Genomic DNA, 11,373 nt, shown 5'->3' on the forward strand with positions numbered 1-11,373 from the left:
CTCATCTCTGTGGATCTGGAGCTCGTAGTCGAGGTGAGAAAGCTCATCCGATACAAGAGGGGCATCGGGGTTGCGAGGCGGATCTGCGGGTTTCCCCACTCCCTTAAGCTTAACCATGGACGCCTGGCTCTTGATACCAGTTGTTAGGGTAAGGCCCCAACGAAGAGAAGAAAAGAAATGCAGAAGGAAGAAAAGAATGCAAAAGAGAAATTCTGATATATTGATCGATGGTCACTACATCATGGATGATGGGTTTTATACTTGAACCAGCTAACAGATGAGAACACATGTCACTCATGTGGACGTTGCATTAGACAACCCCTAATTACCAAATTAACTCTAACTAGCTTAATTAAGAAATGCTCGTGCTTAATTAAGAAATGCTCGTGCTAATCACATGCAATACAACTCATGTTTCCGAAATGAATAAAATCATAACAACTCCATCCCACCTAAAGTAACAGCTTGTCCTCAAGCTTGGAACTCTGGAAACCTCCGCATGATCTCATCTGCCTCTTCCCAAGTGGCTTCGGTTGAATACTTAGGTCATGTCATAAGCAAGGAAGGAGTGGCAGTTGATCCATCAAAAATAGAATGCATAAAGAATTGGCAGAAACCTCTAACTGTCAAAGGGCTCAGAGGGTTCTTAGGGCTAGCTGGGTATTACAGGAAATATGTGAGGAATTTTGGCCTCATTGCCAAGCCACTCACTAACATGTTGAAGGTTGGTCAGTTTCACTGGACACAAGAGTCTGAAGCTGCTTTTGAGGACTTGAAGTATGCTCTCATGCACACACCAGTTTTAGCCTTGCCCGACTTTTCCAAAGAATTCACTATTGAGTGTGATGCTTCCGGATTTGGTATAGGCGCTATTCTGTCACAAGATGGACATCCAATTGCGTTTTTGAGCAAGGCTCTTGCCCCCAGACATGTTGCATTACCAGTTTATGATAAGGAAATGTTGGCAGTGGTCTTTGCTGTCCAACATTGGAGACCTTACTTACTTGGCAACCATTTCAAGATCTACACTGATCATAGAACAATTCAGTATTTTTTAGAGCAGAAGATCACCACTCCGGCACAACAAAAGTGGTTACTTAAGCTCATGGGGTACAACTACTCAATTCACTACAAACCAGGCAAGAACAATGTTGCTCCTGATGCATTGTCTCGGAAGCAAGAGTTGACCATCTCCGATGAGACCATCACTAAGTATGGATCTCTGAATCCACTCACTGGGGTCTCCTCACCACTCCACTCTTACCTGGCAGAAATTCAACAAGCTTGTTTGCAGGATACTGAAACTAGCACCATCCTGCAGCAGATAGCACAAGGTCATTCTCCTCCTTCCCACTATTCTGTGACCAATGCTCAATTGCTTTATAAGGGTAGGATATTTGTACCTGCCTGTGATGACTGGAGAATGAAAATACTAAATGAGTTTCATGGGGGAAAGAATGGAGGACATGCTGGAACTTCACGAACTCTTAAACGAGTACTCAGATCATTTGCTTGGCCTGGAATGAGGAAGGATATAAAGGCTTTTGTTGCCTCCTGCCACATTTGCCAGCAAAACCATTACGAAACTATTAATCCTCCAGGACTACTTCAGCCAAATGAAATTCCAGAGAAGGCTTGGACTAAGATTTCAATGGATTTCATTGAAGGTTTACCTAACTCCAATGGGAAATCTGTTATTATGGTGATTATTGATCGAATGACTAAATATGGGCACTTCATTGCCTTAGCTCATCCTTATTCAGCTTCAATGGTTGCTCAACACTTCGTCAACTACATCTTTAAATTGCATGGACTACCTGAAGCTATTATCTCTGACAGAGATCCTGTGTTTTTGAGCAATTTTTGGGAAGCTTTCTTTAAACTGCAGGGAACCACTCTCAACAAAAGTTCAGCTTACCATCCCCAAAGTGATGGCCAAACTGAGAACCTGAACAGAACCTTGGAGCAATACTTAAGGTGTGTGGTAGGTGAAAGGCCCCATACCTGGGTGGATGCTTTACCATGGGCGGAGTGGTGGTATAACACTGCTCACCATTCTGCAATAGGTATGACTCCCTTTCAAGCACTTTATGGCTATGAACCACCTACTATTAGACCTTACATTCCAGGTTCAACTGCTGTGGAAGCAGTAGACACTCAGTTGAAAAAGAGAGATGAGTTGCTTGCATTGCTGAAACGAAATCTGCAAGTAGCACAAGCTCGGATGAAACATTTCTATGACAAACATCACACTGAGAGATCGTTTGTTGTGGGGGATTGGGTGTATCTGAAGTTGCAACCATACAGGCAGCACTCTGTTCAAAAAAGGCTGTTTCACAAGCTCTCACCAAGATATTATGGGCCATTTCAAGTGGAACAGAAGATTGGCTCAGTGGCTTACAAACTAAAGCTTCCTAGTACAGCCAAAGTTCACCCTGTGTTCCATGTATGTTTGCTCAAGAAAAAGATTGGTGAAGCCGTGGTGACTGCAGCACACTTACCACCTGATGTGGATCCTCACAATCCAAGATGGTACCCAGCTAGGATTTTGGAAAGAAGGATTTCTAAAAAGAACAATGCAGCTGTGACTCAATGGTTAATCCAGTGGTTGGGCACAGAGGTGGAAGAAGCCACTTGGGAAGAGGCAGATGAGATCATGCGGAGGTTTCCAGAGTTCCAAGCTTGAGGACAAGCTGTTACTTTAGGTGGGATGGAGTTGTTATGATTTTATTCATTTCGGAAACATGAGTTGTATTGCATGTGATTAGCACGAGCATTTCTTAATTAAGCACGAGCATTTCTTAATTAAGCTAGTTAGAGTTAAGTTAGAGTTAATTTAGTAATTAGGGGTTGTCTAATGCAACGTCCACATGAGTGCCATGTGTCCTCATCTGTTAGCTGGTTCAAGTATAAAACCCATCATCCATGATGTAGTGACCATCGATCAATATATCAGAATTTCTCTTTTGCATTCTTTTCTTCCTTCTGCATTTCTTTTCTTCTCTTCGTTGGGGCCTTACCCTAACATCGAGCGCAGAGGAAGGCTTGCCATTCTGCTCGTACAATGCAACCAAAACTGTCCCAGAAATTTTTTTTTACAGGAAAAGACAGATTGAATGAGAATGCATATCGATTAATCACAAAAATCCAATCTTTTCACACAAAAAAAAAAACAAAACAAAACAAAAGGAAAGTACTTGATTAAGCTTCACATCGATAAAGAGACAAAAGAGAGGAACAAACCTTTGGTGAGGGCATCAAGAACTCCACTGGATTCCAAGTACTTCCTGAAAGCTTCTTTCTTTGCCTCTTTTTCCTGCCAATACATTCATCACCAGATGGTCATTTTGAATTACAAGATTTGATATACAGTGATTGAAGATTTTTCATGAAAAACCCAAGAAAGGAAAATGAAAATGGTAAAAGGAAACAACCTCCTTGTAGTGCATCATGGTGATCTCCTTCTCCTCCTCCTCCTTCTTCTTCTTCTTGTTGTTTTCTCTGTGTTGCTGCTAATCTGCTTTGCTTCGGTTGGGGAGTTTTGTTTGTTTTATTAGTCTGGGCCTACCTTATTTTTTATTGGTAATAGTGAGGAATAATGAGACTACAGTACTACACCTGCTGGGAGTGCTGGCTGCTGCAATAAGTCCAGAGAGGATCAGTAGGTCAAACCATTATTGACCATATGGGATTTTTGTTCAATTCAGATGAGGGTTTTCTAAAAATTATATTTTATGGGATTTTTGTGTTTTTACTTTGTACCCAAATTTTGGACATGTCCAAAAAAGAGAAACATGGTCTATACATTGTTTCCAAGTTCAGTCTGCAAAATGTGAAAACGCCAAGTGATTTTAGTACAAATCTAACAAGTTTCCAGTGTCCAGTGCATTGAGAAGACATATTGAGGTGTCTATGAATCCCATGGTGCTTCACAACTAAGATATCATATCACATTATCACTGTTTTTAATAAGAACACAATGTTACATTGAAAGGGATCGAACTCGTGGACCTATCCTAATTTAACCTCCTTTTGCCATTATCCAGTCACCTTGCGCTGGATGGCTTGAATCCAAAGAATTAACAGTAAAGATAAGCAAAAAATACATCCCCATTTAACTTATCAACAAATACTCTCTCTCTCTCTCTCTCGCTTCTCAAAGTGGGAACAGTAATTGCAAATACACCCAAACTTTCACCGCGATAACAATGTGGGAAGTAGCAATAGTGGAACCATGGCTAGCAAACCGTACTGCACAAATGAATCCACATCTTCAATTTTTCCGACCTTGTCATTCAACGTGTTCCACAAATGTCTGAAAGCACCTTGTTGATCCTGCAGCATTCATTCATTCCCATAAGCAGAAGTGCTGCAAAGAAACGAAGGTTCATACATTAACATGAAGGGTTATAGAAATGTTACCTCTTTTTTCAGGTCACTGAATTGATCCTGACCATTTGAATCTGCCAAAGTTCTTTTATCGGCATTGGCTGACTGATCAAAGGGCGTATTGATTTCAGCTCTGCTGTTACTTTTCCTTGAAAGGGCTTTATAAGCTGAATCAGTATGTATTGTTTCCATGACTGATCCAAAGAAGTTTGTCACAGGTACCTAAAAGCAAGTATCAATGTCAATAAAAGTACCTCAACCGCCTAGATTGCTATACTGTCCCAATGTGTTTCAAGTGGAAATTCACATATGCAAGAGCAAGTAGAAGTTATCTCAATAAAATTCATGAAGGAAATAGCTGCTGCTGAACATTAAGCCTGAATTATAGCTCAGTCAATAGCCATGGAAACAAAGATTTTGAGAAACCAATTTCGTTACCATGAAAAAGCCATGGAACTTCAAGAAGCAACATAAAATAAAACCAAATAATATGATATTTATCTTAGGATATAACATGCCAACCATTTAATGTTGCAACTAGATTCATGAGAAGCTAGTATCTTCTTACAGGTAATAAGTGCTCCAAGTCAAAACAGTATACAATTACCATACACGACATATTTCCCAGCACACAAGCACCTTCTATAGCTCAGATTGAGAAGTTAAGTCTATATTTCAATACCTCTTCAAGGCGACGCTGGTATAGATCTGTTCGGTAATATGCAGTTGACATCAACAAGCTTGGGTGATACGAATTAAATAGACTGCAAAGAAAAAACAAAAGGCCGCAGTTGATATATACTATTTCCATAATGATATTAAGGTATGAATTTGTTCAACGAGATGAACAACTAAAGTGGAAGAACAGCCAAAAATACATGTGCAAGTTTCAAATAGGCTATTTTTCCCTGTTATAATTCTATATGGTCTGATCTGAGTCACAATTATATCAAGCAGGCATAGGCAAAACATTTTATATAATAGAGACACATTCAGCTAGAATATTTTGGGGGAATGATTTCGAACTGCAAATAAGATGGGATCCATAAATCAAGACCTCTATACTAAAGCAGATGTAGTGCATATAGGTGCAAGAGGAGAAAGGGAATGTATCAAGATGTGGAAAGAAGATAAAAACATCCCATATAAGTAGAGTGAAACATGAAATCAGTCTATCGTATCAGTAGACAAAGGCTAACTCCAATATACCTGCTCACGGAAGCATTGTCATACATATTTAGCCTCTCAAAGAATGCAAGAGTGTAAAATGTAAAACGATCCACAACAGAGACACCAACCTGTATCAATCAAACAGTACAACAAGAATTAGATGATACGCACTAAATTGTATCTAATACCTGGATTTGAGTTTAACTAAAAACATGGTTTAGCATTCTCAGCCAAATGAGTTTAAAGGTTGTAAGATAGTAAAATGCTATACATCAGAGTCCAAGTGATGCGAGTATGAATTTTCTCCTTTCATGCTACTTCCAATGGCCAAAACACCCGGTGATTGAAGCTGCAATCAGAAAGGGAACTTTAATTTAGTAACGAAGTCATTCTCATGTAGGCCAGATTAAAGCATAATACAAAAATTGGTCATATGAAAACACAATTTCAACGTGCAACAATGACTTTGCCAATTGGTTAGCAATGAATAGATGATATTGAGAAGGGATCTTCCAAATGCAAAAGAACAGAGATTGTATATAAACACAGATACCCCTAACAGATCTCCCAAGAAAATATAACTCTCAGCCTCTTACAGTAAAAAGTATCTAGGATTCATGCTTTGGTAGGAGCAGATCACAAACCTGAGAGAAGAGGGTGGCAGCCTGGCACGTGTCCACCATTATCAGCAGCTCCTTGAACCTGAAATTTCAACCATATTATCAAAGTTAGATGAGTTCATTATCCAGTAGTGATGATCAATATGACACTCATCAGAGCTAGACATCATAACAATTATATGTAAAATAGAAATGATAATGTAGCAAACTAGATTTTGATATAGATAATATGATAAGAAATGCAAACTATTGTATCTATGTCTAGCAACAGTTACAAGAGGTAAAATTTTCTAACCTACGCTTTTCTTTCATTTGTTTTACAGCATCAGCTAAATCATGACTCTGGAGCTCTTCTGAGTCTTGAAATTTTAAAAAAACTCATCTCCTCCATGTCCAGTCATATACAAAAGAATGTGGCTTCCTTCATCACTTAAAAGACGCTTAGATCTTGGAACAGCAGTCTCATGGCGCCCAGTTAATACACGTAAAAAATTTTCAACCGTCACTTCATAACCTCGATAATCTACCTGGTAGATGCAGTTTCATTAATCGGTCAAGTTTGGAATTCAAAAATGTAATTGGAAAACTGATCAGGAGTAAAAGTAACGACCTAACCAGAGACAAGAAAGCTCACCTCAACATTATCTCCATACAAGTTGAGTCTGTGGTTTTCATTATTAAAAACTTGGGCAGGGTACTTGTTTCTAGCATTACAGGCCATGTCATCTGCCAGCATAAGTATTATCCTCTCATCAGGTATTCCAAGTCGCTTAACCGTCCTTTAAATCAAAAGAAAACATACTTAACTATCTACGTGAGAATATAAAGATCATCATCTATGAGAAGAAGACCTGTGTGCTTACCTGTATAGGGATAAAGTATTGGCCATGTGTCGATAATTAAACCTGAGAAAGAAAAAAAAAATTAGAATCGAAAGTCAAATTGTCATTCGATAGAACTATCAAACCTTGAAATATATTAGAACTCAAGATTTTTGCACCACCTCAGTATGATTCTTAAAGAATATAGTAGTGGCATGCAATGAACCCTTAAGATGTAACTAGTTGTCTTAGTACCCTTTTGATTGCTAGAGTAATGTTTAAGCTAAATGCAAAACAAAAGATGAAACGTCTGTGGTTTCTTACTTCCAACAACACCATATTATGTGGATACAGAAGCTATATTCAGCGCCGCCTAGCCGTGAAGTAGCTGGCTATTACACAAGTTTAAACGGATTCCTAAGCCGAAGTTTTAACTTACAATACTGGTACTACTTTGCTTCCAAAACCAGAAAATGGTTATGGTTCACGTGAAGCATATCTTCCAAACTTCTCTTCTTTTGCATTGTTGATAGTGCACAACTTAAACAACTAAACATGAATTTGAATACAAACAAGTACGTCCAAGAACTCAAAATTAAGACCTTATAAGTTTCATATGAACCAAAATTTACATCTTCTCAGAGAAGATCAACAATTAAAGCAAGCAACTTTTCACAAGGGTAACATTCATAACCAAAATTTACAACATGGGTATTAATATTTTCACACAAAAAACAGTAAATACAGATTGATCAAACTAAAACGAAGCTTGGAATTACCAGAAGCGAGAGGTGCAGACCAGAACGGCCCAATTGTTAGTGTGCATAGTGGTCTCCGAAGAAGAAGAAGAAGGAGAACCAAATGCGTAGACATTGATCGAACCCAGAACCAGAAACGCAGCCATAATCACTACCCAATTGAACAAATTGCACATCTTGAACCGCATCGTTAAGAATCTTGGGTGCCCAATTTGATAGAGAAGTGAGAAAAGCAAGAAGCTTTGGGTTAAGTTGATATGGAATTAGGGAACCCAGAAGTGTTAATGGCTCAATGAGCCAATCCAATTGGTCATTGATTGAATCTGAAGACTGGTTATTTATGACTGTTGCTATTGTGTTTCTTTTTCTGGGAATTTATATATGAAGCACCAAAACGACACCGTAGAGTCTTTTGTTTAAGGGAAAGCGCATGTACAGTTGTTTCTCTTTTAAATTTGAATAGTGAGAAAAGGGGTTAGGAATCGAATTAGAAACTTAGAATCGAGGTTTTTGGTCGGACCAATCGAGTAGTCATGTAAATAAATAACCGATTCCTAAGATTGAAGACCGATATAGAGGAATATTATTTGTAACGAATACTTTTATAACGTTGAAGACTAATATAAGTACATGAATATTTTTGCAACGGATACTTTCATAACGAAACGTTACAAAAGTACTAAAATTTCAATAAGAAAATGCCGTTTTTGTTGACCAAATAATGCATTTTTGGTAATTTTTCCGACTTAAAATATGTGTTGTTTTAACTTTTAAGACGATGAAACTAGGATGATAAATGATAAGCAATCAACCATGTTGCTACATCCTTCTCCTCTCCAAAGACAGTTTAGCGATAGTCATTTGACATGAGGTGTTCAAATGAAACTCTTAACAAATGAAAGGACGCATAAGAAGAACAGTGAATGTCTGTGTTCAAGAGAATATATAAGCTTTTTACTTCAAAGAAAAAGAGACAGAATCAGCTTTAACATAACATGTATCTATACTAGTGAAAACAAAATCTTAATGTAGACTCATGTTTATACCAGCACATAACATATCAGTCAGTTTGCAACAATTTGCAATAGTACTCCAACAATGCAGATCAAAATGCAGTAAAGTAGAACAGTCGAATATCTAAGAGCAGTTTCAGTTTTATGCGAAGTTCATCAGCATCCTCCATTCCACTGCAGTGTTTATGTTGCGATACCTTGTGCACTCTTAGATTCCTGATTCAGCAGGATTAGCACTATCAGTCATACTTGGCAAAGGAATGTCAAGGCACTGCTCTTATCCCCGAATCGATATTCCTTTACAAAGTACTTGGTGTTCAACACCACTTGAGTAGCCAATTGTACCAACTTGGATTCTGGATATCCCAACAGTTCATTCTTGTACAAGTAAAGAACATCACTGTAAACATCAGGAACTAGAGCTTGTGATGGAAGAAGTAACTCTTTCTCAGGTTCCAAGGACTTGATTCCATCGAGAAGATCATGAACGGTATATTTCCTAATTCCAGTCTTAATTCCAGGCATCGCATGCAGCTTGCGGCAGACAATGTGATTCCCAATAATCACATTGTCCAGCTTGCTCAGCACATTATCCAACAAACCTATATCTCTGATAGGCAACCCTCTTCTTCTACCATGCAACAGAGCTGCATCTCTTACATCTTGCCTGGCCATCTCACCATTCACAAAGCCTTTCTTTTCATTTTCTCTCAATACATGCACAATCGCATCTGCGGCCATCTTTAGTCTTCTTGCAGGATGTCTGCCGGGGTCGTGAGAAATAACATCAGCAAACAGCTTGGACTTGATCCGGAGGGATGAAAGAGTAGTAGTAGAAGGCAGTTTCGGTTTTCTGACTTTTCTTTTCACAGGACAGCCAGCCTTGACAGTGAGCATATATAAATTTGAGAAGATCTTTGATTGTAACCAAGCTTGATTCGCTCCAATGTTTGTAGCAATGAATGACTCTCTTCAGCTCTTCACACTCTTCCATGTCACTAAAATCTTGGATGATCTTTTCAAGCTCTATTGAGCTGAGAATATCAAGTGCTCTTTCATATGTTTCTTCTGCAACCCCAAAGCTTCCATGGCAAAACCTGTATCCCCATCTACCGAACCAAGGATGTCCATAAGCAATCCCATGAAGCAGTCGAAGTTCCATGGACCGCTTCTTTGAGAAATCTTCAACTGTGATTTTCCTGCAAAAGAGAAGAAAACATCAGAACTAGTACATTGTTTTTCAATTATGTAATGTAGTCCCAAGAGAAGAAAAAAAGTGTTTCCATCACCTGGTTCTAAGATTTGTGCAAATCCGATCCCAAAGATCCATGATCTCTCTGCCACAAAGATGCTTAGAACCACCTTTACGTCCATTAATGCATTGCAAATGCCCAATCCCATCACAGTGAATCATACCATGTAACAGATGCGTTGTGCCTTCCAAGACACTAGCATCTAGAGGCTTAGTCCAACAATCATCCTTGGGAATTATCATGTGGTACTTTCTCTTCGACACAAAATGGTTACTCCAATCTAAACAACAATAACAACATGTCATGCAGCAACCACAGAAAAAGCTAAGAAACAAAGCCAAAGATTGCAGAACATATATAAGCTTGAATGACAGTGGCATAGTACAAAGAATCAAGCAGCAAGTTGCTAGTATAGTCAGTATACTCAATTATAGTTATATTAGTTGTGAATAACTTGTGATTAGCCTCTGCAAGTTCAGTCAGTTGCTTTTCCTATATAATAGACCAAGGTAAAGCTGTTTGATAACTATAGAAAGACACTAAGAAGATTAGTGCTATCAAAACCTCAAATTTCCGGACTAATTCGCTACGAATAATGTACTCCATAGTGGTTGTCTTTAGTTAAACATAGATGGAATGAAAGAATTAAAAATGTTCCTAAGGTTTTGGATTACAAACTTTCCTTAATTCCTAGACAGAAAAGTGCAAACTTCAGAACCAAAACTACTATGTCTAGCAAGCAACCTAGTATTCAAGTACCCCAATTCGAATACCTTAACTTCGATCGAAGCACATTCCACAACAAGAAGTAAGAAATAGACAAATTGCACACGCTAGAATATAGCAGAAACAATACAAATCAAAGGCACACAAACCCCAAATCCCCAACCAGTATCGAAATCCTCGAAACCCAAAACCAGAATCCACCAGAGTACCGAAACAGCGAAACAAAACTTTTCGGAACACAAATAAAGAGAAAAGTTTGGAGTGTCTAACCAGTTGACAAGCAGTGATCACAGAACTCGGTTTTGGAGGTGTTCACGTTCTCTTCAATAGTAAAAAGAGGAACCAAACACTCACGGCTGCGTAGAAGAGTGAACCAAACACTCATGCCTTGAACTGTGAAGTCCGTGAGCTCCGCACATTGTTGAAGAAACACGGCAATGTTGTCTCGGAATGGGCCGGTTGGACTAATAGGGCGATCCGGTTCGCAAAACGTGGTGAGCTCATAGCTGTGGTTGGTGCAAGCTCGGAGCCTCTTCCTGGTGCTTCGTTTCTTGGTTGGGATGGAGTTGGGGTTTGGGGTTTGGTCCATTTGGGTCGACATGGACACAGCTGGAGTTGGCTGC

The 11,373-nt window shown here is 38.9% G+C and overlaps 1 protein-coding gene, 1 long non-coding RNA gene and 1 pseudogene across 2 annotated transcripts in view; all 3 read right to left on the reverse strand.

Annotated features, from left to right (window-relative positions):
• The window catches only part of LOC133719931 (uncharacterized), a 10,847-nt gene extending 7,301 nt beyond the window's left edge, over positions 1–3,546 (reverse strand). The window contains exons 1-2 of the long non-coding RNA XR_009851564.1: positions 3,435–3,546; positions 3,244–3,316 (exon numbers count right to left, since the gene is read on the reverse strand). This is a non-coding gene — a long non-coding RNA (uncharacterized LOC133719931). The remainder of the gene's footprint in view (positions 1–3,243; positions 3,317–3,434) is intronic.
• A 355-nt stretch (positions 3,547–3,901) lies between these two features.
• On the reverse strand, positions 3,902–8,127 carry LOC133721530 (uncharacterized). The gene is given in 11 exon segments (XM_062148173.1): positions 3,902–4,335; positions 4,423–4,611; positions 5,072–5,153; positions 5,599–5,687; positions 5,831–5,908; positions 6,204–6,261; positions 6,475–6,554; positions 6,557–6,706; positions 6,814–6,958; positions 7,043–7,084; positions 7,780–8,127. Coding segments are annotated over 11 exon segments (1,221 nt in total). The 5' UTR covers positions 7,947–8,127; the 3' UTR covers positions 3,902–4,194.
• An 887-nt stretch (positions 8,128–9,014) lies between these two features.
• Positions 9,015–11,373, reverse strand: LOC133720799 (PHD finger protein MALE MEIOCYTE DEATH 1-like; annotated as a pseudogene).

This window comes from Rosa rugosa, chromosome 7 (assembly GCF_958449725.1).
Source record: "Rosa rugosa chromosome 7, drRosRugo1.1, whole genome shotgun sequence".
NCBI classification, from domain to species: domain Eukaryota; kingdom Viridiplantae; phylum Streptophyta; class Magnoliopsida; order Rosales; family Rosaceae; genus Rosa; species Rosa rugosa.